This window comes from Pelodiscus sinensis, chromosome 8, assembly GCF_049634645.1.
Source record: "Pelodiscus sinensis isolate JC-2024 chromosome 8, ASM4963464v1, whole genome shotgun sequence".
In the NCBI taxonomy this organism is placed as follows: Eukaryota; Metazoa; Chordata; order Testudines; family Trionychidae; genus Pelodiscus; species Pelodiscus sinensis.
The window spans coordinates 30,056,849-30,081,842 of record NC_134718.1 but is presented as its reverse complement, the minus strand read 5'-3'; the positions used below and the strand labels follow the sequence as shown (position 1 = coordinate 30,081,842).

Sequence of the window (24,994 nt, the reverse complement as noted above, 5' to 3'; positions counted from 1 at the left end):
AAGCAATTCATACAAGGTTACACAAAGTGTCATTGCAGCTGATTTGGGATTAGAATCCAGGAGATCTGATCCCTAGTCCTGTGCTCTAAACACTAGTTTAAGTGCATTAGATTGGGCAATTAGATTGTATAGTGTACACATCATACAGGACATCACTAATGTTTGTAAATCATCTTTCCCCTAAGAATTAGATCTGAGGTCTCACTGTGTATCTTGTCATTTCACTGTTCCGTAATCATGGTATCTCAGAGTGACCAAAATATTCTACATTATAGCTTCTTTTATTCCATACAGCTACTACTGCTCTTTGGTGCAAACTATTAAAGACATTCTTTTAAAAAAAAAAAAACAAATTTCACCAAGAAATGTTAAGATATTGTCAGTTCTGGCTAACTCTCTTGCATTACCCACCTGATCATTTAGGATAGTTTTTCTCCACATTAATGCTGGCAAATAATATACTTCATACAATTCATAGAATCATAGAATCATAGAATAATAGGACTGGAAGGGACCTCGAGAGGTCATCGAGTCCAGCCCCCCGCCCTCAAGGCAGGATCAAGCTCCGTCTACACCATCCCTGACAGATATCTATCTAACCTGTTCTTAAATATCTCCAGAGAGGGAGATTCCACCACCTCCCTTGGCAATTTATTCCAATATTTGACCACCCTGACAGTTAGGAATTTTTTCCTAATGTCCAATCTAAACCTCCCCTGCTGCACTTTAAGCCCATTACTCCTTGTCCTGTCCTCAGAAACCAAGAGGAACAAATTGTGTGTGTCTTTTACACATTTGGGGGAGGAGGGAGAGGGAGAACAGGATACAGTAAACTTATGCAATAATATACAAAAGGAAGTATGTCTTGTGGTGCAGAATTGTATAAGAAACCTTAAATAAGTAAAAATCAAATTCCTTTCATGGGGATTAGGTCTGTGAATCAAAAATAGCCGAAGGCAATGGGTGTTTCCCTCACAGCCAAGTGACTTCCTGATCATTCAGTTAATGCTATACCTGTCAAATACTTACATATTTTGGTGTCATTTAATCTGAACAGAGTCAAAAATCTTGTAATAATGTAAAATGCTTAATGCATGTTCGTTAAAAAAAAAAAAAAATTCAAGTAGAGCCCCCATGATAGTGGCACATGACCATTCTGGATTTTCAGATGCATTCAAAGCAAGTGCACTTTGAACAGATAGCACTTTGTTTGGACAGTTCATAATGTGCAGGACCCATAAAATAATCAGTTTTCTTTTGAGGGTCCAGTAAGCAAGAGGAAAAACCTTTTAAATCTTAGTGCTAGGTCCTGCTTCCATTTAAGATGGTAGCAAAACTCCCATTCAGTGGTAATAGGTTTGGTGGACACCAAAGTGGTACAAAGTTCTGGCTTTTTATGTAAATCATGTAGTGAAAAAGTTTGACGTGTACCTTGATCTTATAAATAAATAACTTCTTTCAGTAGGTATAGTGTACTTGAACTATATAAGTAGTTACTATTTTTACTTCTGTAAACTAGCAAGGAGCTTTTGCCCTTTTCCTGGTTTGGGTGGCAGCAGAGATGTTATGCAGGTCACTCGCTTATTGAAACTAGGCCTGGGGGATGCTGTTGCGTGGTATCTTCGCACTGTAACATTTGCTGAGAGAGATCAAAGTGGATCAGGAGCCTCTGTGTTTGTGGGGGAAGACTGATGACAGGGGGAGTGTATGGTACTCAACTGAAGACATTTCAAAATGGCTGTGATTCAATTACAAATCCCAATCATTGGTGTTATAGTTAGTTCCTTCTCTCCCTCCTCCTCCTCCTCCCTCCCCGCTCCTAACCAGGGGGCTGTTAATGCCTGTTTTTTTAAAAAGAGAAATAACAACAGCTTATGAAACACTCCCACTCCAAGATCAGACTGTTTTAACCTCACCCTGTTTACGCAAGACTGCTTGTGTTTTCCATTTTCTCTAGAGGCAGAGGTGGAACTGGCTGACACACAAAATTCCTTAATGAGAGAAGTTGTTCTCTGCCGAGTTCAGAAATCCCTCATTGTTTACTGAAAATTGTTCTCAGAGGCCCAGCAAAGGAACAGCAGGGAATGTTTGTAGCTCCAAACTGAGGTGTATTAGCAGAGCTGTTTCTGAGGCTTGTGTTAGGGTTATGCAAGTCAGGATTCAGGTACATGAGCAAAGTTGAGTAGGTAGCAAGGACTGGAATAGTTAGGGTGCTAAAGGTTGGGGGTAGTAAACTGGAAAATCTCTGAGGTACCAGGATTGACATGGTGAAGCAGGGTATTATAGCCAGTTCTTCAATTTGTATACCAATGAGTGGAGGAAGACTAGAACAGTGCCCACCTACGTTCTGTCTAACTGAGCCTCCAGCTGTGCCACTGTCCCAGAAGCACTAGTAACCACAGGGATCCTTCAAAAACTAAAGAGGGAAAAAAGGAGGATTTCTTTACTGTATTTTTGAAACTCTTGGTAAAGAGGAACCACGTAACAATATGTCTCCAGGGTTTGGTTTGTTACACATATGATGGTGTTATGAGGACAAGATGTTCTCTCGCTACACTTACATCCTGTTGTTCAGTTGGATTCACCTTTATTTGATTTTTCTGGTTTTTCATTTGATGTACTTAGAAGGGCCAACAGAATACATTGCTCCAAACTTTCACAGAAGTCTTCCGGTACTGAAACAGGCTCATGTTCACTTGGTATAAATACTATGTAGGCCCTCTTTCCCACCCTCTGAAGATGGACAATCCTTGTTCAAATAGGGTTTAAAAACTACATTCTAGCCTAGGTCCCTGCGTTGACAAGAACTTAGTTTCTAACACAGAGCTGACTCTGTTAACCTTTTGAGGGTTATGTGACTTTCTCAGCCTGTAGCAGATCTCCAGCTCAAGTAGTAGAATTGATCTTGGACAAATACAAGTGAAAAAGGTCCTTAAAGTCTTTCCAGTTTTGTCCATTATTTGTTATATTTAGAACATTGTTGGACTTGGACCTCTTGGAATCATTTAACTGTGTTATTTATGGAAGCTGGGTCTGAATGGATTGATTACTTCCTTGTCAGCAATCTGGGAGAGGTGAGAGACCCTGGGTGTGTTTATGTAAATACAGTTTGCTCCTGCTTTGCTTAGATTTGCTAGATATTCAGCTAATAGAGTGGTGTTTTGCTCAATGTAATAATCTTGGCTGGCATTGAGTCTAGGATTGCCAGATGGTTTAAACAAAAATACTGGACACACTTGACATTACATCACAATTTACATTACATCTTATTTAGAAAATACCAGACATTTATATTTTCTCAATTTGTTTCCCGAACAGAGAGTTCAAATACTGAACTGTCCGGTTCAAAACGGGACACCTGGCAACCCTAATTAGGTCACACATTATGTTAGTACTGAATGCTGAGAGAGTGAAATATTGTTACCAATGTTGTAATTATTGTGAGACTACAGAAAAGCAGGATTGTGCTTAAACCTGTCCCAAAGGAGGGGTGTCACTCTTAGTTGAAAGAAGCTCTGTAAGGACAAGGGCTCAAATGTCAAAGCCATGTGAAAGAAAGAAGTGAGGGGGACAAGTATTTTGGTCAGGAGGCTGCACTCTCTCCCCAAAAGCACTCCCTAGAGTAGTCTGACCTATTTCTCCCCCCTATTCAAAGAATACAGCTAAATTGGTATCTTCAGAAGCCTGTTTGTTATTTTAATTGCACCTCAGAGCTAAAACTAGTTGTGGCAGAACTATGTTTCTGGTCTGCCTGCTAAGAGTTAAAATCACTGGGCGCTGAAGTCACTTGAGATGGGGCAGTATTTCTCTTTAGCCTTCAAAAGAGCTAAACATTACTAACAGATTGGTGTGCAGTTGTCACAACAGAGACATGCGGGCAATGGATGGCGAGTGACAGCCAGTAAGGCGGCAGCAGACAGTGTGACAAGTGGCTAGCAGGGTAACATCAGTAGGCGATGAGCAGGCAGCTACTGAGAGTAAGATGACTCTTTACCCCCCACCCAGGGTGGAAGGTAGGCGTGACAGGGGTGGGGCATGAAGAGCTTGTACCCCAAATGCTGCCAGTGGGAGGGGTACGGGGCTAGAGCCTCTGGGTAGCATGGGGGACTAACAGGGTGGCCTGGCACCTGCAGCAGAGGTTGTGCCTCCCTGTGCACACTGGTAGTGGTGAGGGGAAGCAGAGTAGTGCGGCCGTAGCCCACTACACTCCCCTGTCTTCTGGCTGCATCACTTGAAGGAGTGGGCGGGACCGTCCCCACGCTCACCAGTGGGAAGCTGAGTAATGTGGGTGGGAACCAAGGGAGCAGAGTGAGCTGGGGCCATGTCGCTCTGCTTCTCCTGCCACTAATAGGGGGGCTCAGCCCCTACTGCAGATACCAGTCCTCCTCCCCGCCTTGTCCCCTGGGCTGTACAGAGGCTCTGGACCCTTGCTTTTCCCACTTGCCGTATTTGGGGTCTGTGGCTACCTGGCCATCATCTCATGCATTGCCAGTGTTCACGCTGAACAGCAGTTGCTAGGTGCTGAGAAATGGGTGATCACTCCACCTGGCAGGATCAGCATTGTGATAGAGCCTGCATTGCCAGCATGTGGCGCAGACTGGATGAAAGATTTTCCATCCTTCTCCCCTATGAACCTGTGATCTCAGTTGCAATCTGTGGTGTGGGTCGCTTGTAGCAACTGAGCTTATATTTTATATGGACTTTGCATTACGGTACTACTGGGGTGTTGCACTGTTTGAGGTGCCATCCCGCTAATGAAACAATATCTCTTCTGCCTATCTGATAGTGGCTGATGTCTAAGTAGACATTAGAGAGCTTATGACATTTTATTTTAAGGCATGCATGTTTGCGATGGGGGCACGACCCCTTACCAAATAAGAGAAGTTATAATGTCCAGGGTTAGGTCTGAGCTATTGCTGAGCATGTTAAAGCTGTTGTTTTTGCCTATACAGTCACTGAGTTGCTAGGATCTACCTAATCACTTTGGGTGCATCTACACTGCAGGGCTTAACTCAAAATAAGCTCCGCAAATTGAGCTACATCAATTGCATAGCTTATTTCAAAATAGGGAGCGTCTATTAAAATACACGCTTTGAAATAGAGACAAATACAATGAGGATTACAGGAGTCGGAGAAAGAAGTCCTCCAGCTTGAAGTATTTTGACCCTATTTTGAAATAACTGTCTGCTGTGTAGATGTGGACTAAGTTCTTTTGGAATAGCACTAGTTATTTTGAAATAGTGTTGCAGTGTAGAAGTACCCTTGTGATACTTGTTTATGAAGAAAGCTAGGGAAGTCCTTCTTATGTGAGGGTGAGGGGGTTTTTGGACTTTTTTTTTTAATACTGAAAGAGTATATTCTTTAACCTACTCTGCAAGACTCTGCATCTTAAACCAGCTCTTGCTTCACCCACAGGATTTGTTGAGATCTATCTACAGTGGAAAATAAACACAACCCACATTTTTGGTAAGAGCTGCTATGCCAGCACTTGTGTGGGGGCAGAAGTTGCCACCTATGTAAAGTGTCTTTGGTTTATGTATTTGCCTTTTGTTTTCCAAGGTCAGATGGGAGTTCTTTAAAGACATCTAATGCAGCGGGTCTCAAACTTCAGCAGCTTGAGAACCCCCATTTTGATATAAAAAATGTTGAGGACCAACTCCCCCCATGCGGTCCACCCCCCCTTTCTCTGTCACTTATTCTCCCTCACCTGTACTCACTTTCAGCAGGCTTGGGCAGGCGCTGGTGTGCAAGAAGGGGGAGACGGCTCCAGCTGGTGGTATGGCTTGAGGGTGAGGTTTTGGGAGTGAAAGGACACACTGGGCTGGGGCAGAGGGTTGGGGTACAGGAGGGGTGTGAGGGTCTCTTCTGGGGGTACAGGTTCTGAGGTGGGGTTGAGAAGTTTATAATGCAGGAGGGGGCTCTGGGCTGGGGCAGGGGGCTAGGATGTTAGGGGGTGTGGGTTATAGACTCCAGGAGGGAGTTTGGATGTGGAGAAGTTGGGGTGCAGGGTCTGGGGTGGGACCAGGGATGAGGGGTTTGGGATGCAAGAGAGAACTGGGCCAGGACAGGGGGTTGGTGCATACTGTGGGACGGAGTTTGGGTACAGGAGCTAGTTTAGGGTGCAGAATCCCAGCTGTGCTTACAGTGGCTCGTTTGGAACCCAGGCCATTTATCTTTATCAACGTAATTCCTAGAACATATATTTTAGAGAAACATCCAAATCTTGATTTTAAAATTCTTAGCATTGGAGAATCCAACACAACCCTGGGTAATTGTTTCACTGGTTAATTACTCATGCCGTTAAAAATGTATGCCTTCTTTCCAGAATCAATTTGTCTAGCTTCAACTTCCAGCCATAGGATTTTCTTCTAGACTGAGGAGCCCACTATTAAATACTTGTTCCTCATGAAGATACTTATAGTCTGTAATAAGTTACTCCTTAACCTTCTCTTTGTTAAACTAAATAGATTGAGTGCTCTGAGTTCATGACTATACAGCATGTCGTGTAATCCATTAATCATTCTTGTGCCTTTTCTCTGAATCCTCTTCAATTTATCAACATTCTCCTTTAACAGACGGCACCAGAACTTGATGCAATATTCCTGCAGCAATTGAATCAATGCCAAATATAGAGATAAATTCCCATACTTGAGATTACCATTTGTACGTCCAAGGTTTGCATTAACTCTTTTGGGCACAGCATCAATCTGGGATCTCTAATTCATCTGATTACCTGCCATAACACCCAGATCTTTTTCAGAATCGCTGCATTCCAGGATAGAAACCCTGTCCTGTGAGTATGGCTTACTTTCTTTGTTACTAGATATCTACATTTACATTTAACCACGCAGTTTTGGCTTTCACCCAGTTTACCAAGTGATACAGATTGTGTTGAATCAGTAACCTGTCCTTTTCATTATTTATTACACTCCCAATGTTTGTATCGTTTTTGACTATATCAGTGATGGTTTTACATTTTCTTCCAGATCACTGATAAAAATTTAAATAGCGTAAGGTCTAGAATCAGTCCCTGCAACTTCTCTGGCAACACACCTGCTTGATGAGAATACTCCATTTGCAATTACATTCTAAAATCAGTCAGCCAGTTTTTAATCCATCTAATGTGTGGCATGTTAATTTTATATTGTTCTAGTTTTTCTTAAGTGCCATGTGGTACCAAATCATGTTGTGACATCCTGACATGTCATTAGCCGCACAGCAATTTCAGGTTTTGATGGCACAGAAGGCCTATCTGACAGAGCATGATGCTGCCCATCCTCATCAGGACTTTCCCACTGGAATCAATGCAGGTGGTAGATCTGACATGAACGTAGCAGAGTAGGATCCATGGCTTTCACTACCTCTACTCAGTCCTACTCTTAGAAGTAATGGCACAAAATGACCTTTGCTTTTGCCTGCTTTCATGGAGCCCCTCTTTTTCCAGATAACTAGCACCATAGCAGCCCCATACAAAGCTGTGAGAAAAAAAAAACCTTGTAGGGTAGCATACAACTGGTGTCTAGGTGAGAGGAATATTCTGCTCTCTTAGACAGTAATGGGGGTTCTTTCTGCACAGTTGACAGAACTGCTGTCTAGAACTCTCAGTGGCCCTTGTTCTTATGAGGAGGGGTGCAGGTCATACACTGAGCCTATCCAGCCCTGGAAATACTATGAGGCTGCTGGAGTCTCTGGTAGATGGTTGGGTCTGTTCATGAGCGTCTGGCCCACAGCTGGAAGACACAGGTCTCGAGTGCATCCCATATAGTGTCCTCTTCATCTCCAACATTTTATCCTAACAGTTTTGCCTTAACCCAACCAACACACTACTGTGGCCTTGGTTGTGAAACCTACTTCCGTGTTCCTGCAACCTGTGGTGACAACAGAGAATGATGCAAGCATCCTGGAGACTTCAAGGAAGGCACAATTTCACATTTCACCTCACCAATGATCTCTAACACTGCAGGATTTCATTAAACAAAAAGCAGAGGAAAAACCCTAAGGTCATTTAATTAATTTTGTATCACTGTTGAATTTCTTAAAATAAAACTAACTTTATTTATTTTGTTTGAACAAATGAAAGTTCCTCTCCCTATCTCTCTGGAGAACTTCTGTGCCCTCTTAGGCCTACACTATGCCCCCACCTTCGGTCAATCTAAGGTATGCCACTTACCTATACAAATAGCGTAGCTGAAGCTGCCATACTCACCGCCATGGTAAGGTCATTGGATGCTGCTCTCCCATCAACTCTACCTTCTCTTCTTATCCTGACAGAGCACTGGAGTCGACGGGAAAGTGCTTGGTGGTCAATTTATCGCTTTTAAGCAGATACGATAAATCCACTGCCGGTGGATCAATTGCTGCAGCATTGATCCACAGTATAGGGAAGACAGACCCTTAGAGATCTTCCAAAGCTCTTTTGTTTTCAGTCCTCCTTGTTTTTTCTATTCCCTTGTCTCCCAGTGTCAGCATAGCAACATTCTGCTTACTCACATTTCCAGGGTGGGTAAACACAATATTTTATGTATTTACTTTTGTAAAAGTTGAGTAAAAATCAGTTTTTTCACTATTATCTTCTCCATGACCAGTGCTTGAAGTGGATTTTAACAAGAAGATGGTAATCAGTTAGTCTACCAGCCAAGGAGGAGGGGGAACTGTGAAGAAATAGTAGTTCTTTGCCTAGTCAGGGAGAGGGAAGGGTCTTTCTCTCTGCTGTTTGTGGAGAAGTGAAAACCATTCTGCACCTGTTGATCCTCACAGGTAGATTTTGTATCTAAGCTGTACATTTTCATGAATGTTGCAAGACTCTCTTAATTTGTTATCACTGGGCTTCAGTTTTCACCCCAGAGAGATAAATGTGGGGAATTCATACTTCTGTTAGGGCACAACTACATTGGGGAAAGGATCTTGTATTAACAATGCTTTCCTTGGCTTACTGTGCTGAATACAGATCAGTTATCCGTGGGGATTGGACCAAATTATTACAGAAAGTGAGATTGTGTTGATAGGTTCAACAAATCTACACTATCAGCCAAACTGTTTTCAAAATTGGTTGGAAGGGACAGAGAGGAACCATCGTTAATACCACTGTTAACTATTGGTCATTTTCAGTGTGCAGAGGGCACTTTAGAGTGATTCTTTCAGTCTGTCTAGGGGATGTTAAACCACTAACTGTGGTAAGCTTACCTGTAAGTGTGAGGCTTAGTGATATGCTTATGGGTTAATCAACCCTTGTCAGCAAACTCTGACAGTGGTCAGCTATGCCAGGCCAGAGCAGCCTCAGCCATGGAGTGGCCAGCAGGCTGGGCTGTGGGATCCATAGCCACAGCGGGACCCTGGCATGAAAACGGTTAGCCAGGTAAGTTCTCTTGTTTATTCAGTTAACTGTTTTAACTTCCCTAATGTTGACTCATAGGCTTTAAGGCCATAAAGGACCAACATGATCACCTTGTCTGACATCCAACATATTGCAGGCCACCCCAGAAGCTCACCCATCCATTCCTTCAGAATAGCAGCATCAATCCGCTTTCATAAGAAATAAAGCAACTAAAACTTAAAATCCTGTTTAAATTCTTCAGTAGAAAGACACCAATTTTACAAAGATGCGCCCCGTGACCCAGCATAGCATTTTCCATGGGCTGTACCTCTGGGAGCCTTAGTTTTTAGAGTTTTGCTGTGTTTCAGTTTTCAAGAAAAAAATCATAGTGAAACTCTGCTGAATCTGCTGAATCTACATGTGAAACCACTACATTTCTCGCTGTTTCCACCTGAAATGTTACCTTCACTCACATTGCGGCCCAGACGTGGCATGATGAAAGGTTAATGAGCTATAGCAAACATTACCTGAAATTTTTAGAAATAGTGTGTGATATTTTTAGAAATAGTGACTAACACTATTTTTTTCAGCAAAAAGTACAGATTCAGTTGCACAAAAATTATTTGTAAATTCATGTTGGTTTACCAAATTATTCATGTAAAAATTACAAATCTAAATGTGGTGTGTTCAGGTTTTTTTAAACAAATCTTTGTTTATTATTATCATTTAGATTTGAAGTTAAGTTTTCTTTCAGAATTTCCAGTAATTTAATTTTTTTAATTGTCAAACATTTTAAAATGCTCCCAAATGAAACAGTGTTTCACTTTAAGCACATGCCATTTCATCTGACTTATGGGTTGTTGTTTTTTAACTTTTCTGTCCACCGGGAAATTTTTTTGACATTTTTAAATTGCCAACAAACCAAAAGATACGTTGTCTCTAGACAGAAATCCCTTAGCTATTACAACATAAGAATGGCCAAGCTGGGTCAGATCAGTGGTCCACTGAGCCTGGTACTCTGTCTCTAGCACTGGCCAGTGCTCCTTCTGAGAGAAGGAACAAAACAGGCCAATTCCCAGTGATCCATCCCTTTTCTTCTGGACCCAGATTCTGACAAGGGGTGGTTTAAGGACACCCAGAGCATAGAATTACATCTATTACCATTCCCTTCCTCTAAGTTCTATCTGTTTTTAAGGCTTACTGTAAGAAGTTGAAGTGCAGCAAGCTGGGGTACAAACCTGCCTTGGCTAGCATACCATGCACTGATGGCCCTTGGAGATCCTACTGCCACACACTAAATTTTCAGTTACGTGGTTTAATTTATCCAAATCTGAAACACAAGTTGAATAAAGTGCACCGTGGAAGTTTAAATGCTCAGCACGAGGGCACTCTCAGGGTGGCAGGCTGGGTCATGGTAGATTTACAGTTGAGCTTATTAAAACAAGTAGAGCCCTGCACAGGTACAAAATTTGTATCTGCATACGAACTGCAAATATGGTCCAAGGATATCTGCAGATGTCTGCCAATTTTGCAGGGCTCTATAAAAAAGCCTTAGACTGGCATCCTCTTAGGACATGGACCATCTCCTTGCATCTCTCTGAAAAGCACCCTGCCCATAATAAGCACTACTGAAGACAAATAATAGTAAACTTAAATTAGCATATTATCACTCTAAACACCATCTAATGTTTAGTTAGCTGTCCAGGATATTGGAGCTGAAATGAAGCTGTCACTTAGGGTGTGTCTAGACTACCTAGTTTTGTCGACAAAAGTCCACTTTTGTCGACAAAACTATACCAGCGTCCACACTACCGCTGAGTTCTGTCGACATAACGTCGACAGAACTCAGCAGTTTTGTCGACGCTGGTAAACCTCATTTTACGAGGCATAACACCTTCTGTCGACAGAACTCTGTCGACAGAAGGTGTTATTGCCTGTAACGTTGCGTCCAGACTACGGAGTTCTGTCGACAAAGCAGCTTGCTTTGTCGACAGAACTCAATGTGTCTGGACGCTCTTTGTCGACGGAAGTTTTGTCGACAGTATCTGTCGACAAAACTTCCGTCGACAAAACGCGGTAGTCTAGACGTACCCTTAGAGCTTAATCTGAAGCCCACTGAAGACATTGCTGATTTCAGTGAGCTTAGGATCAGCCCCATAATAAAATGCATTTTAATCTGCACAAGACAGTATAAGCAGAACTTCATTACCCTGGAGTCCCTCCACTCTCTGCACCATGTGTAGTGCTATCTTCACCCTGTTCCTCACTCCAGGTTCATTCCTGTCCTCATCGGTGCTCTGCAACCCACCTTTCCACTGATCTATTCTGTGCAGGATGCCTGAATGCTTGGCACAGTCGTATTAATATTGGATTGGCAGTGTCTGGACGGTTGGCATGACAGATCTTTGAAAGAGTGTTTGCAGGGGCTGCTCATACACCTGAGCCCAAGACGGGATGTCTGTGCTCTAAAAGGCCATTCCCAGAGTGTGACTAGCAGAAGGGGTTATCTCAGAGGAAATGTTATGCTGGAATCAAGGGCTAGTGTTAATTTCTGTTAAGCTTTGAAAAATCTTTTTGTTTGATTGCTTAAATATCCATGTAAATGTGTCCAGAGGAAGGTGCAATTGGCAATTTCCACAAGGTCAGCCATCTCTCTTTCACCAGAGTAACCAACCTCCTTTCTCTATGGCTTGATCTTGCATTTACTGATGTGTGCGGATATCTGATCAGTGTCTATCCAGCTGCATGAGGTTTCTGGATTTTGACTTTGTTTTTTTGACTGAGCAAAGCCAAAGTTTTGCACTCAACTCTGTCATTTCTCAGTTTGTCTGTAGATCAAAGAACCAGCTGATAGCAGCTTTTAACGCCTTCCAGCATAGCAATACCCCATCTCAGCTCTGCCTTTCTTTCTGATACAGTTTAAAACATTGACTCTCTGAATGACTTATCTCACAGACAGAATGAAAAGAAATGGGGGGGGGGGGGGAATACACACAGGGTTCCTGGCCTAAGAGATGGGGTAGTAGTGCAGAGAGTCCTTGATATAGAGGCAATGGGAAGGTAGTGCAGGGCATTTACAGAGGGGAATGAGATAGATGCAAGGGGGCTTGAGTGTGAGGCATGCAGAAACAACATTGTGCACCCCCTTAGTTATTTATCACCTCAAACCACAGGAGATGTTCTTAGCAATTATCATCTGACTAAAAATACCTCTTGTGTGGCAGATTTCTCCCTTTACACATTGCAGCCATCAGTAAATCTGCCACAAGTAACCAGGAAATAGAAAATGAAGTGTGAAAAAACAAGTTTTTTTCTTCTGTATAGTAAACAAACATTTGTGGCTGTCCAGTGTTAAACTGATTGCCAGGTTCGGAGCCAGGATGGATTTTTCCTTAGGTCACATTGTCAGCAACAGAACTAGAAGCATGTTGTTAGGCATAGAGCATGATGTCTCACATAATTATTTCCCTGCAGTTGCAGGCATCATTACAGAACCCCACTCCTTTCCTTCCTTTATTTGTTAACCTGTTGTGCCTTTAATATATAAAACTCTTCTCTACATTCAGCAAAGGCCGTGAGATACATCACATGTGAGATAAGTGACCCTGATTTGAGGCCAGCTGAGGGCACCAAAGCACAGCCGAAGGCTAGCAGCTTGTTTGATATCCAACTTATCTGGAAATACTCAAGACTATTGGAGTACAGAAAACTTCAGAACCCTAGTGTGATCTCTCAATAGCTCAATTCCTGGAAACTCAGGAGCACCCAGTTAATAGATCAAAGACCACTCTGGTTGGTGTCCTGTATGCTCAGAAAAGCCGACAGAAGTAGCAACTTCCTGGTGTGTGCGCACACAAATGCATGCTGCTCAATAACAAGCATCTCTATAGAGGACAAAGTTGTCTTATTGAACTCAAACAAACTGCCTCTATCTGCCACCCCCTGTTAATAATGAAAGACTCCATTCACCTAGATGCTAGGCCAAATGTTCTGTGCTTACATCTCCAAAAGAGCTGAGGATAAGCAGCAAGTAGAAATCTACTCTGCATCTCTGTATCTTCTCCGTATCCCTTTATGGGACTAGTGCTGTTGTTTTGTTTATGACTTGGTTTTGTTCTTAGGCACAAATTAGTTCAAAGTGAAGGAAAAGGGAGGACAATAATTGCAGGAAAGTAGAATTTGAAAAATACAGCAGCTCCCCTTCTTACCCCTATACAAACAGCACTCATTAGCCATCCCCAAAACAGAGCCCCCTCCTTAAGTCTTTGAAAAATCTCCCTTGAGAACTTTAACATACGGAGAAAAGTGAGAAATAACACAATTTGATCTATTCTGGAATACTCAGTAAATACAGAAAGCAGAAAAAAATTAGATTTTCCTTTCCTCTCCATTTTGAATAGAGGAAAACCAACCTGACTTTACCTTGGTAGAAAGCCAAGTAGAAAGTTGTCAGCAACAGCCAGCCCTTCCATGTGCTGTCCATTGCACGACTGGAGTAAATATCCATCTTCGCTCACTGAAATTGGAGCTAACCCTTCTCCAGAATTTTTCTCTCCTGTGTCTTACACACACACTCTGAGCAACCCTGAGATAGTCAGGCAGAGCAAGAGGGTTGCATACACAGGAAATTTCACTGAGATAATGCATACTCCAACTTGAGAGAGAGAAGCAGAGAGCTGAGAGCACCCCCAAGAGGTCAGAGGGAAAAAAGAGAGAGAAAAAAAGAAACTTTGTGCTGCTTAGCATAATGATCAATCCCTGCAGGTTTCTTGAGATCAACAGGATATTGTGACTGGGTAGGACTGCTAATTTCAGCTGTCTACTTCCAGGACACACATAACAGATGCACTAAGATCAGCTGTGAACTGTGAAATGCAGCACTAAACTTCAGTCCATTTTCCATGTATACGGTACTGGTTTTAAAATAAGTGGTTTAGGATAGCAAGACTCTGATTTGTTACATTCAGAGATAGCCAGTTAGACACTTCAGAACCTGCTTTTCCTCACAAGAATTCAGATGCACAATCCAGATTTTCACTGAAGTATGTTCTTCTTAAAAATATCTTGCTGGCTTGACTGATGTGTAAGTTGTGTGAACTTGCCTGCACACTTACGCCGAGGGCTTAGCTGAGCCTAGAGTTACTAGGTGTCCGGTATTTACGCAGACAGTCCAGTATTTTCGGCTCCTGTTCGGTAAAAAGTTCAGAGAATACCGGACACCTAAAATGTCCAGTATTCTCTGAATTTTTCCCCGGCCAGGAGGCAAAAATGACAGGCACCTGGCAACCCTACAAACACTCAGCGCCTGCCCTCCCTGAGCCCCCACCTGGCTCCCAGCCCCCCGACCCCAGCCCCCATGCTTACCTGGTTCCCCAAGGCTGCTGGCACAAAATGGCTGCCAGCCAAAAGAGGTAGGGGAAGCAATGGCTTTTTTTGGCTTGTCTTCGGAGGAGGGTTTTTTTTTTCCCCTTCAACAGAATTTTTTCCCATTTTTTGGGGGGGGGGGGGGTGGTATTTTTGTTTCAGCCATCTGGCAACCCTACTCAGGCTGAGCCCAGCAGAGTGAGTTAGCCCTCTTCATGCCAGAGTGAGGCCACTCCGCTGTATTACACACCCACACTCTTAAATGCATCTCTGAGGAGCTGGGATTCACCTTCTGCCACCCAGGAAAAGAAATGGCTGTTTGTGTGTCTTACTAGCTCAGAATGGAACTAAGAGGGCATGTGATTGAGGATCACACGTAGGTTAGTCTCCTTTTCAGTATGCAGTGGTCAGTCATTAGAGTACGGGGGCTCTATTGCAAGGCTTCTGCAGTACACTTGACAGTTGGGACCTCCTTTTCAATCACAGACTAGTTGTGCTTGTGTCGAAACAGCTTTCAGGTGAGATAAATCAACGGGTGCTGTTCTTCCTTGATTTCTCAGAAGAGCATTACTCCCAGAGATTGGTTTGAAGGATGAACTCTCGAGAGAATCAGGGTTGAACACCATAGATTGTTGTCACAAGTGGTCTTTAAGTGCCTGAAAGGCTCGAACTCAGTCTTCTGTCCAGTGAACTGATTGGATGTTATCCTTCAGAAGTTCTGTCAGTATCAATGAGAAGTTGGGGACAAAGTGGCAGTAATAACCTGCTAACCCCAAGAACTTTTTGATTGACATGGTAGATAGGGCTGAGTGGCCTGGACTTTACCCACAAGGAGTGGACTTGACCATACCCAGGATGTATCCTATATAAGTGGCCTTCTTCCAGCCTAGTTTGCATTTGTTGGCATTCACCATGGGCCCAGCGGTGTAAAACCTGAAGGATGTTGAGACGGTCCCTTCCAGTTACTGCTGTACATGATCACATTGTCCAAGTAGGTGGTGGCACAGGTACCATGAAGCTATAATATGTAATCCATCAACTGCTTGAAGGTGGATGGAGCCCCATAGAGCCAGAAGGGCATCATGGTAAATTGGTGTAGTCTTATGGGGGTAGCAAAGGCTATTGTCTTCTTGGAAGCTAGATCCAGCAGCATGTCTCAGGATCCTTTTCTGAGGGTCTACAGTGGTAATATATTGGAGTGCTCTTGGCAGAGATAACCAAAGCAGCTAGCTACAGGCACCCAGATTTCCATCACTATGTGGCCCTCCTTGACTGCTCTGCCAGTACCTGGGATCCTGTCTGTTGGTATGCCTCTCACTCAGTCTGGGTCTTTGAATTTGTGCTTGTTCCTCTTGGGTGGACTGGGCTTTTGTTGACCACAAAGTTTTCCATTAGGATGATTGCTTCTCTCGGGGTGTCCAGCTGATCACAAAGGACCCATGCCCTTCCGTATGGCGATAGGATGGGAATAGATTGCTCCAGGACCACCCATTTGGTGACCTCAATTCTAGTATGATGCTCAGGTTACATCTACTGCCAACAGACATCTTCATCCCCTGCATGATTAACTGTAGTTTGGACCCCAGTGGGTCCATCTCTCTCCAGAATTGTTGCAGGAAGTATTGGGCATAATGTTGAGGGCAGTGAGGATCATGTTTTTCAGTTGCCCATTAAATATGGCATGAAGAGGCTGTCCCACTCTTCAGCAAGTCACTGTCTCACTGATGCAAGACATTCAAATATGACCAGTAAGGCCTCCAGGTTATCATCAGGCCACCTCTTGGTAAGGTACGTGGTCACGGCAGAGGCTGTCTGGATCATTCTTCCCATAACGTCTGGTGTCATGGAGATCAGCAGCAGGCATTGGTGCTGTTGCTCTCGATGCTGGGTTCCCAATTCCCAAGTCAGCCTTTGCTAATGGTTGCTCAGCTGTTGGACGAGGAGCTGCTGCTACTTTTGGGTCTGGAGTGCCTGTTGTTGCTCGCTCTTGGCAAGCCACTTTATAAACTTTTCCATCTCCATTAGGCTCAGAGGGGAAAATTCTCCTTCTGTCTCTGCAGTGGGTGAATCAGATTCGCATTTTTTCTCCTTGTCCCAGCTGGAGCAGAACCTGCATTCTCCACCATGTTTGGAAGGGGCCTGTGTCTTGGGGCCAGGAGTTCCCCTTTGTTGGTGATGGGGAATCTGCTCGCATCAGGTTGGTGGTAGCCAAGCCTGCTCCGTGGGAAGTGCAAAGCAGGCAGCCAATAGATCAGGTCTTCTTATGCTAAGGTTGAGGACTCCAGTGGTTGTGGTTCAGGCCTCTAGCCTCAGGGCTATGGAGAAAAGCAGTCATCAGTCCAGGCCTCCTGGGAAGAGGTTAAGCAAAAGCAGGCAGTGGCTCAGGCCTTCATGCCTTGGGGTTAGTGCTCATCCTCCCCCGAGTGCAGGGCCAGAGGTTAGGGGACCTGAGACCATTGTGCTCTACCAGGTGCCAGCCCAGGATCCGGAAAGTGGCAAGTGATCCCATCACAGGATTGGCAGGGAAGCATAGGGCAATTGTCTTGCCTCCCAGCAACATAGCTGAGTCATTGCCTCATTTCTCTGAGCTACTTCCTACCATCATTTGGCAAGGCTTCCTTGCAGCTGGAGGGCCTGGTTCCTCATCCTCGTGCTATGTGATTCACTTTCCACTTCCCCTTTGGTTCTGTCTGTCTCCTGGGGCAGCAGCAGTCCTTCCTTCAAGGCTAGTTCAGGGGAATCATCACCTGCTTCAGCCAGTCATGGGCTCTTTGGGGAGTTTGGCTCCCTGGAAAGGATGTCTGGCTCTTTCACTGGTCTGGCTCCAATGGAGCTGCAGGGCCTTGCTCTTACATTTTCTGCCCTGCCCTCTGCACTTCCTGTGAGGAGGTTGAAGAGGCAGGTTTAGCTAAGACCAACAGGGTGAGTTTGCCTGCTATGTACTGGAACGAGGCCATTGCACCTCAGTACAGATCCCAACACAACCTACGTCAGAGGATGAGAGAAAACAGTTTGCCTTCTTTGGAAAGAGCATCTAAGATCTAATGGTAGGAAGATGACAGAAAACATATAATGCACGTAGTGGCATCCTGCTCAGTATAGGAGATGTGACTGAGTTGTGTGACGAGAACTGGTGAGAAGGACAGGAGACACCAGTCCCCTTTGCCAGGCAAGCTTCTAAATGCACTTGGAACAATACTGTGCCAAGATGTTAGCAGAGAGGCACATAATGAATCCTGTTCCTTGTTTTTTGCCTCAACAGACATCTTATACCCTACTAGAAGAGGCCCAACTGGTGCATGGCTTGAGCTAGTGGGCAGGAATGGGAAAATATATACAATAGCAAATGACCCATGACTAATTAGCCTCCCCTTCCTCCTCCCCAACCCCCACTGCTTGTAACAATAGTGTCAAGAAAACATGTTCTACTATGTGCAGTATTTGCATTTAAAACTCTCATTTGTCCAACCACCTTGAGTATCCCCCTTTTGCTGCAGATAACTTGAATTTTGATTGTTTATAGTGTAGATGTTGTGAGGGGCAGGGAGGGGGCTCAACTTCTTTTCTCTCTAGCGCTCTATAGTGTTTCTCTTTAGCTGTCTGAAAACAGTGTGTGCACAGTGTGTGCCAGTGCACAGCACTTTATAACCCAATTCTCCCCTCAGAGAACTATATCTAGACTATACCACATCCCCCCAGTGGTAGAAAAGTGCTCATAAAAGGGAGTATCATCTTCTCAGATCCGCCTGGAATGGTGATCTGGTGGGTTGGTTGGTATGCTTGGAATGTATGTTTGTTTTTGTTCCTCAGAGTGTTCATGAGGTGCCCTTGTGAAAAGCCTCACACGTGCAGAGCCAATCTCTACTTCAAAGGACAGAGCATTGTAAATCCTTCACTTTTATTAGAATTTTTGTATTCCGCATGTTGACTTATCCATCAGATAACAGCTGTATTATTATAGGCTGTGGCTTCAGTTCCCTGCCTCTTCTGACAAGTTAGAGATTGGGACAACTGCCTCTTTTTGCACATCATTGCATATGCGTGTCTCTTTTTTTCCTTTTTTGGAGGAGGGGGTACTTGATGTCCTATTTCTGTTTAAGTATTTGGAGTCAGATAAAGTAGTGTCTCTGAGGAGTGCTCTGTTTTTTTTTCTCATGACCCAGTTACAATTCCATTTTTGTAGAGTACACAGGGCCTTCACTATGTTCCCAGTCTGACCTAAAATCTTGCTTCATGGCTTATCAACAAAACATTTGATTTTATCCACGTAAGTTTGTAACTTCTCCATCTGTCACCTGAGTTTCAGATTCAAACAAGCTCAAAATCTCAAAACAAAATTCAGCCAGAATTGCCAAGTTCCACTTCTTCCATGTCAAAATTGTGACCAAACTAATCAACTGGAATTAACGAGAAACTGAGCCCAACAATCAAACAAGGTTAGCAAAGCTAAATGGCTATGCAAAGTGGAGCCATAGGCCATGTCTTCATTCCGGGGAAGATTAACGCTGCTGTGATCAATCTTCCAGAGTTTGATTTAGTTGGTCTTTTAAAGACCCACAAAACTGAACTCAGTGGGTGCCTCCGTCTGTGGCTGGTACTCCTGCTCCTGCAAGGAGTAAGGGAAGCCGGTCCTGTTGGCCTCCCACTGTGGGACAGCAGGGAAACTCAGGTTCGTTGACTCCAGCTATGTAATTAAGGTAACTGGAGTTGAATATCTTAATTCAACCTTCCTCTTTAGTGTATACTTACCTAACACTTTTAACTCCTTTCTCTCTTTTTTCTCTAGTGAAATAAGTTTAGAAGACAAGGTATGAGTTCACTCTAAATGCCAGCAAATGTTCTAAGCAGCAATGGGAAGAATCCCATTGATCTGATGACAGATCAGAAAACCAGAAAAACCTGATTTCCACACACTGTCATTTGGGGCTCCAGGCAAAGGAACACAGTGGTATCATAGCTGCTTTCTCACCCCTTCCAATTAAAACAAAAAACAGGACTGTGTAGCACTTTAAAGACTAACAAGATGGCTTAATAGGTGATGAGCTTTTGTGGGCCAGACCCACTTCCTCAGATCAAATAGTGGAAGAAAATTGTCACAACCATATATATCAATTTTAATTGTATCCTTTGGTATATATGGTTGTGACAATTTTCTTCCACTATTTGATCTGAGGAAGTGGGTCTGGCCCACAAAAGCTCATCACCTATTAAACCATCTTGTTAGTCTTTAAAGTGCTACACAGTCCTGTTTTTTGTTTCAGCTGCACCAGACTAACACGGCTACATTTCTACCACTTTCCTTCCAATTACTTTGAGTACTTCACTGCAATTGGGTTGAAATGAATTAGCAAATGATGCATAGGTCAGGACTGAGGTTCTTTAAGAGAGCTGGGGATATGTAGCGCCCCTCTCCACCTGGTTACTTCTTTAAGGCTAATCTGCTTACAGGTTTTGATGGACAGGTCTGGGTTCTTCTGGGTCCCACCACCCACTCAACTTTATTTTTTCCTATGGATTTATTTGGCGATGCCTGAACCGTCCTCACTCCTTCCTGGCAGGGTCACCAGGGCAGCTTAGGAGGAAAATTCTAACCCAGGGTAATCCCCACATACTTGCCAGATAGTTGGAGACTCCCAGAAAATAACACATACACTATAATAAACAGGACAAATATAACATAACAGGGTAAAACATTATTTTTAGGTTCACCGGTGCCCAGCAACTGTAAAATTAGTGTCCCGTTGGTACACGTATTTTGTTGGGGCCCTTGATGAATTATGACCACAAAATACTTCTCTGCAGTGGTTTAGCAGTGGGGCAGACAGGGTCCAGTACAGCCCAAAGGACTCACAAGTGGGAGAAGGTAGTAAATCCCTCCACAGGTTTAATATGCAGCAGGTTATAAAATCCCCAAACAAATTCCCTGACTGACTAACTAAAAGATGATGCACTGACACACTCCATGAATGAGCCTCAGGTTCAGAGATGACTCAGTCACTGCAGAGGGGCTGGTCTCTTCTGGCAGGGATCCTCTTCAGGCAGGAATCAGGCTGCTTTGGTACCCCACTGGAATAGCAGAGACTGCTTCTGATCAGAAGCAATATTGGCTGGAGATTTGCACTGTGGCTCCCTCCACAGAGTAGCTGGGTAGGCCAGGTGATCAGTTACCTATGCCTGATCAAAATGGGATAGGCCCTGTGTAGATGAACCTATCTGCCTACTGCGCCAATGGGCACTGTCAAAAGGAGAGGTGACCAAAACAGAGGCAGTAGAATTGGAGGTATGGTTAGTGTTTGTGTAGTAAGGATCACTGGAGGAAGAATAGTGATAGAAATGTAGCTGTGTTAGTCTGTTTTTTCTTTGTGATCCTGTCTAATATCTGTTTTGTGGGCATTGATCCTTTGGTGAAGTGTCTGAGACGTTTGTCCAATGTACAAAGCAGACGGACACTTTCGGCACATGATAGCATAAATTATATTTCTGGATGCGCAGGAATATGTATCCTGTTCCAGTACAGGCAGTCCCTGGGTTATGTACAAGATAGAGACTGTAGGTTTGTTCTTAAGTTGAATTTGTATATAAGTCGGAACTGGTACATATTGTAGGTTAAACTCTAGCCAAACATTTCTCCAGAGCTCAGTTTTATTCTCCCACACCTCACTTCCCTCAGTCCTTTATTCTCAAGCTGAGGTGTCTGCTGAGAAAAGCCACTCTGCGTCTCCCTGGTCTGCTGGGGAGGGGGGCGCTAGCTTCGCGTCTCCCTGGTCTGCTGGAGGGAAGCAGCTAGTGCGGGGTTGCCTCACCCCGTTTGTATGTAGGGATCCGATGTAAGTCGGATCCGTGTAACCCGGGGACTGCCTGTATAGGCTGCAGTTTATTGATAATGTGTTGGACAGGTTTAAGTTGGGGGCTGTATGTGATGACAAGTGGTGTTCTATTGTTGGTTTTCTTGGGTCTGTCTTGAAGTAGATGGTTTCTAGGTATTCGTCTGGCTCTTTCAATTTGCTTTTTTATTTCTCCGGGTGGGCAGTTGAGGTTTATAAATGCTTGGTAGAGATCCTGAAGTACAATCAACAGTTTCTTGCCATTTCAACCAGAAAGGACACTGTCTCAACGACTTAATTACCTGCATCCTGCTTCAGAAGCCTTTTAAATCTGCACTTGAAAGGGAATCCTCTGAACTGTCATTCATGCTAAAATTCGACACTATACGCATGGGTCTCAACAAAAACCCCAGTTATCTTACCCATTACAAAGATAGCTTCCCCAATTATCACCTCACAGATATTTACCTTCCCCTCCCCCCCGCATTTCCCTTCTGTTCTGAAATGTGATTTGTCCTTTTCATATGTGTCCTTTTTTTTAATTTAAAGGTATATATGGTTGTGACTATTTTCTTCCACTATTTGATCTAAGGAAGTGGGTCTGGCCCACGAAAGCTCATCATCTAATAAACCATCTTGTTAGTCTTCAAAGTGCTACATAGTCCTGTATTTTGGAGGAAGAATGTGATGGCTGGCTAAGTCACAGGGCTCCTCTGCTCCAGCACCAAATAGATGTTGTCAAGGGGATGTTGTTGATGAAGCTGATAAAAGTTCTAAGAGAGGAGGAGGAGGAGGAGTGGGTTCCATAGCTTGTCAAAATGCAGGTTTAGTGGCAGCACCTGGCAATTGCATCAGATTATTGGGTAGACTGTGTTTCTGCCCCTCCTGCTGCCTGCCAGCTCTGCTGCATAACCAGTGACACATGCGACCCTGTAGTGAAGCTCTCCAACTAACCTGCCCCAAATTCTGAGTCTGTAATGGAAAGAGGAAGCCACCTGACTACTCTGTGGTTTGAGGTTTTGCTGCAAAATTTTTGCAAAACTCTTGTGAAAGCTATTCCCTGAGGGACAACAGGCTTCTGCTTAGGGAGATATTTAGATACAAAGTCAAATAGTTTTTGCATGGTCAAAGGGACCCACAACAGTCCCATTTTAATTTACCCTAAACCCTTCCTATGTCACATGTATAGCCCTCTCGCCGCCCTATGCTAGGATGAGACTGGCACATTCCACTCTGATGCCTTCTCACAGAGTGAGACTTCCTGTGGCAGCAGGTAACAAGACAGAGTAAAAATGTGTCTCTAGCCTTCTCTTCTTGCTCAGAGACAGGGGCTGGTGTGGACAGGAATATTCCACTGAGACATTGGGGGGAGAGTTAGTCATCCTGCCAAGTGTCTTGCCTAAGATATGTTTTTGTCCTTCTCCAGCCAGTGGAATAAAAGAAACGTATCTCTGCATGACTTATGGTGAATTTTTCATTTGTCGTCTCCTACTCCTGTTAAAAGGGAAAGGGGTATAATTAAGAAGAAGCTGATGAATTTATAGTTTTTCTCCTGACAGTCCTTGTGCACTTCAATTATCATCTACCATTGAGATATGACTGGAAGAACTTTCAGCGACTCGCTGGCCACAAAGATTGTGCAATAAAAATTTCCAGACACGTGGTCACTGTTTATTAAAAGATGGAAGAGTCCCAAGAACACTTTGTTTAAATAATGGATGAGTGTGGCTTTGGGGGTAGATCATGGGACTGGAACTCCAGCATCCTATTTCCAGCTCTTCTGATTCATTCTGGCAGTGCCAACGTGACTTTTTTCCCCTCTCCATTGTTGCTGCCATCATTGGCAACCACAGTAGAAGCTCTGGTGCAGACTAGTGCCAGCCTTTTAATCTGTTCTGAGCAGGGTTAGACAGCAGCCAATCTTCAGTGGAACTCCCAAAACAAAACTAGGCTAGGTATGTGTGACCATAGGCATATCACTTAGGGTTTGTCTACACTACAGTGTTATTTTGAATTAAAATATTTCTGAATAATTATTTCAAAAGAAGATATTTTGAAATAACGCATCTACACACAAAATGCATTTCGAAATAGCGTTTTGCTATTTTGAAATAGCGTGTCCACACTGATTGGATGCTGCCTTTAAGGCTGCCCAGAACCAGTTCACACAAGGCATCAGGTCAGGAGTTACTTTGTGTGGCTGCTGCCTGAGGCTATCTGAGGCTCATGCTTAAAGGGACCCCCGTGGACAGCCATTTCTCAGGTTTCCCTACTTGCTTGCCTACCTCTCTGAAGGACAGCACAGCGTTTTCTCTGCTTGCTCTAGTTACCCTGACTCAGGACACCAAGCACTCTCCACCATGCAGTCAGAGCTGCCCCTGGGCACTCTGCAGCTCTTGGACATTTTGTTGTATGATCTGTGGCCAGCAAGGCCCAAGTGTGCAGTGCCTAGCCCTCCCCCTGCCGCCCCAACGCATAAGGGAACAGTGATGGCATTCATCTGATGCTGCTTTCCCAGCGTCGGACAACACCTGGGACATGTCCGCAGGGAAGGTTTGGGGGTCTTGGCTGAGCTGGATGGTGACACTGGCCTCATCCAGCTCCTGGCCTCTTCCTCCGTGCTGTTGTCGGGGGCCCCAGCGAGGATGACGACAGCTGGCTCCACCCCAGAGTCGATGACCATCTGGGGGGAACGGACTGTCCTGCCCCCCAGGATGCAGTCCAGGGCATCAAAGTAGGGGCAGCTGTCTGACTCTGCCCCGGGTCGGGAGCTGCCCTCTCTGGCTCTGGCATAGGCCTGCCGCAGCTCTTTAACTTTCATCCGCACCTGTTGCTGGGTGCAGATGTGGCTTCTGTCGACCAGGCTGGCAGCAATATGGCCATAGATGTCTGCATTCCTGCATCTAGTGCGGAGATCATGGGGGTTGGTGGCATCCCCTCAAACCTCAATAAGGTCCATGTCCTCCACACTAGACCAGGAAGGCGCCCATCTCTTCCGACTCCTGGCAGGCTCTTGGGAGCTTGAGGACTGCTCCCGGTGAGTGGTGGAGGGCTGGCTGGCACTAGCTGCCTGGTTCATTTCGAGGCCACAGAGTCAGGGGCAGCAGCAGAGTGGCTCAGGGCTGTGAAGCCTGTTGCTAGCCACAAAGGCTCTGGGCAGACTCTGCACCTTTAAGGGCTCCAGAGCCGGGGGCGGGGGGAGGAGAAGAGTTTTCCTGGTGTGCGCTCAGAGTGGCCAGCAGGACACCCTGGGAAGGGCTGGAGGCCCGCTAATTCGACATAGCCCCTATTCCTGCTCTACACAGCACCTATTCCGAAATAGCTATTCCTTGTACAATGAGGTTTACAGATTTCAAAATAAGCCGTCCGCTATTTTGAAATTATTTCAAAATAGCGGTTTGGCTGGGTAGACACTAGCAAAGTTATTTCAAAATAATGTCTGTTATTTCGAAATAACTGTGCTGTGTAGTCATACCCTCTGCCTCTTTGGGCC

General features: G+C 44.4%; 2 protein-coding genes and 1 long non-coding RNA gene across 13 annotated transcripts in view; 2 read left to right on the top strand and 1 right to left on the bottom strand.

Annotated features, from left to right (window-relative positions):
* Window positions 1-13,978, bottom strand: part of VSIR (V-set immunoregulatory receptor) — a 42,896-nt gene extending 28,918 nt beyond the window's left edge. The window contains exon 1 of one of the 2 annotated variants that reach the window (XM_075934961.1): window positions 13,736-13,978. In XM_075934961.1, the coding sequence (XP_075791076.1) occupies window positions 13,736-13,820 (85 nt within the window). In that variant the 5' untranslated portion in view covers window positions 13,821-13,978. The remainder of the gene's footprint in view (window positions 1-13,735) is intronic. The other variant, XM_006121492.4, reaches the window with a different exon arrangement.
* CDH23 (cadherin related 23) overlaps window positions 1-24,994 on the top strand; it is a 576,749-nt gene that overhangs the window by 497,281 nt on the left and 54,474 nt on the right. The window lies entirely within an intron of this gene.
* LOC142830397 (uncharacterized) lies at window positions 576-11,104 on the top strand. Its single transcript, XR_012905600.1, has 2 exons — window positions 576-7,385; window positions 7,800-11,104. It is a non-coding gene; the product is annotated as an uncharacterized LOC142830397 (long non-coding RNA).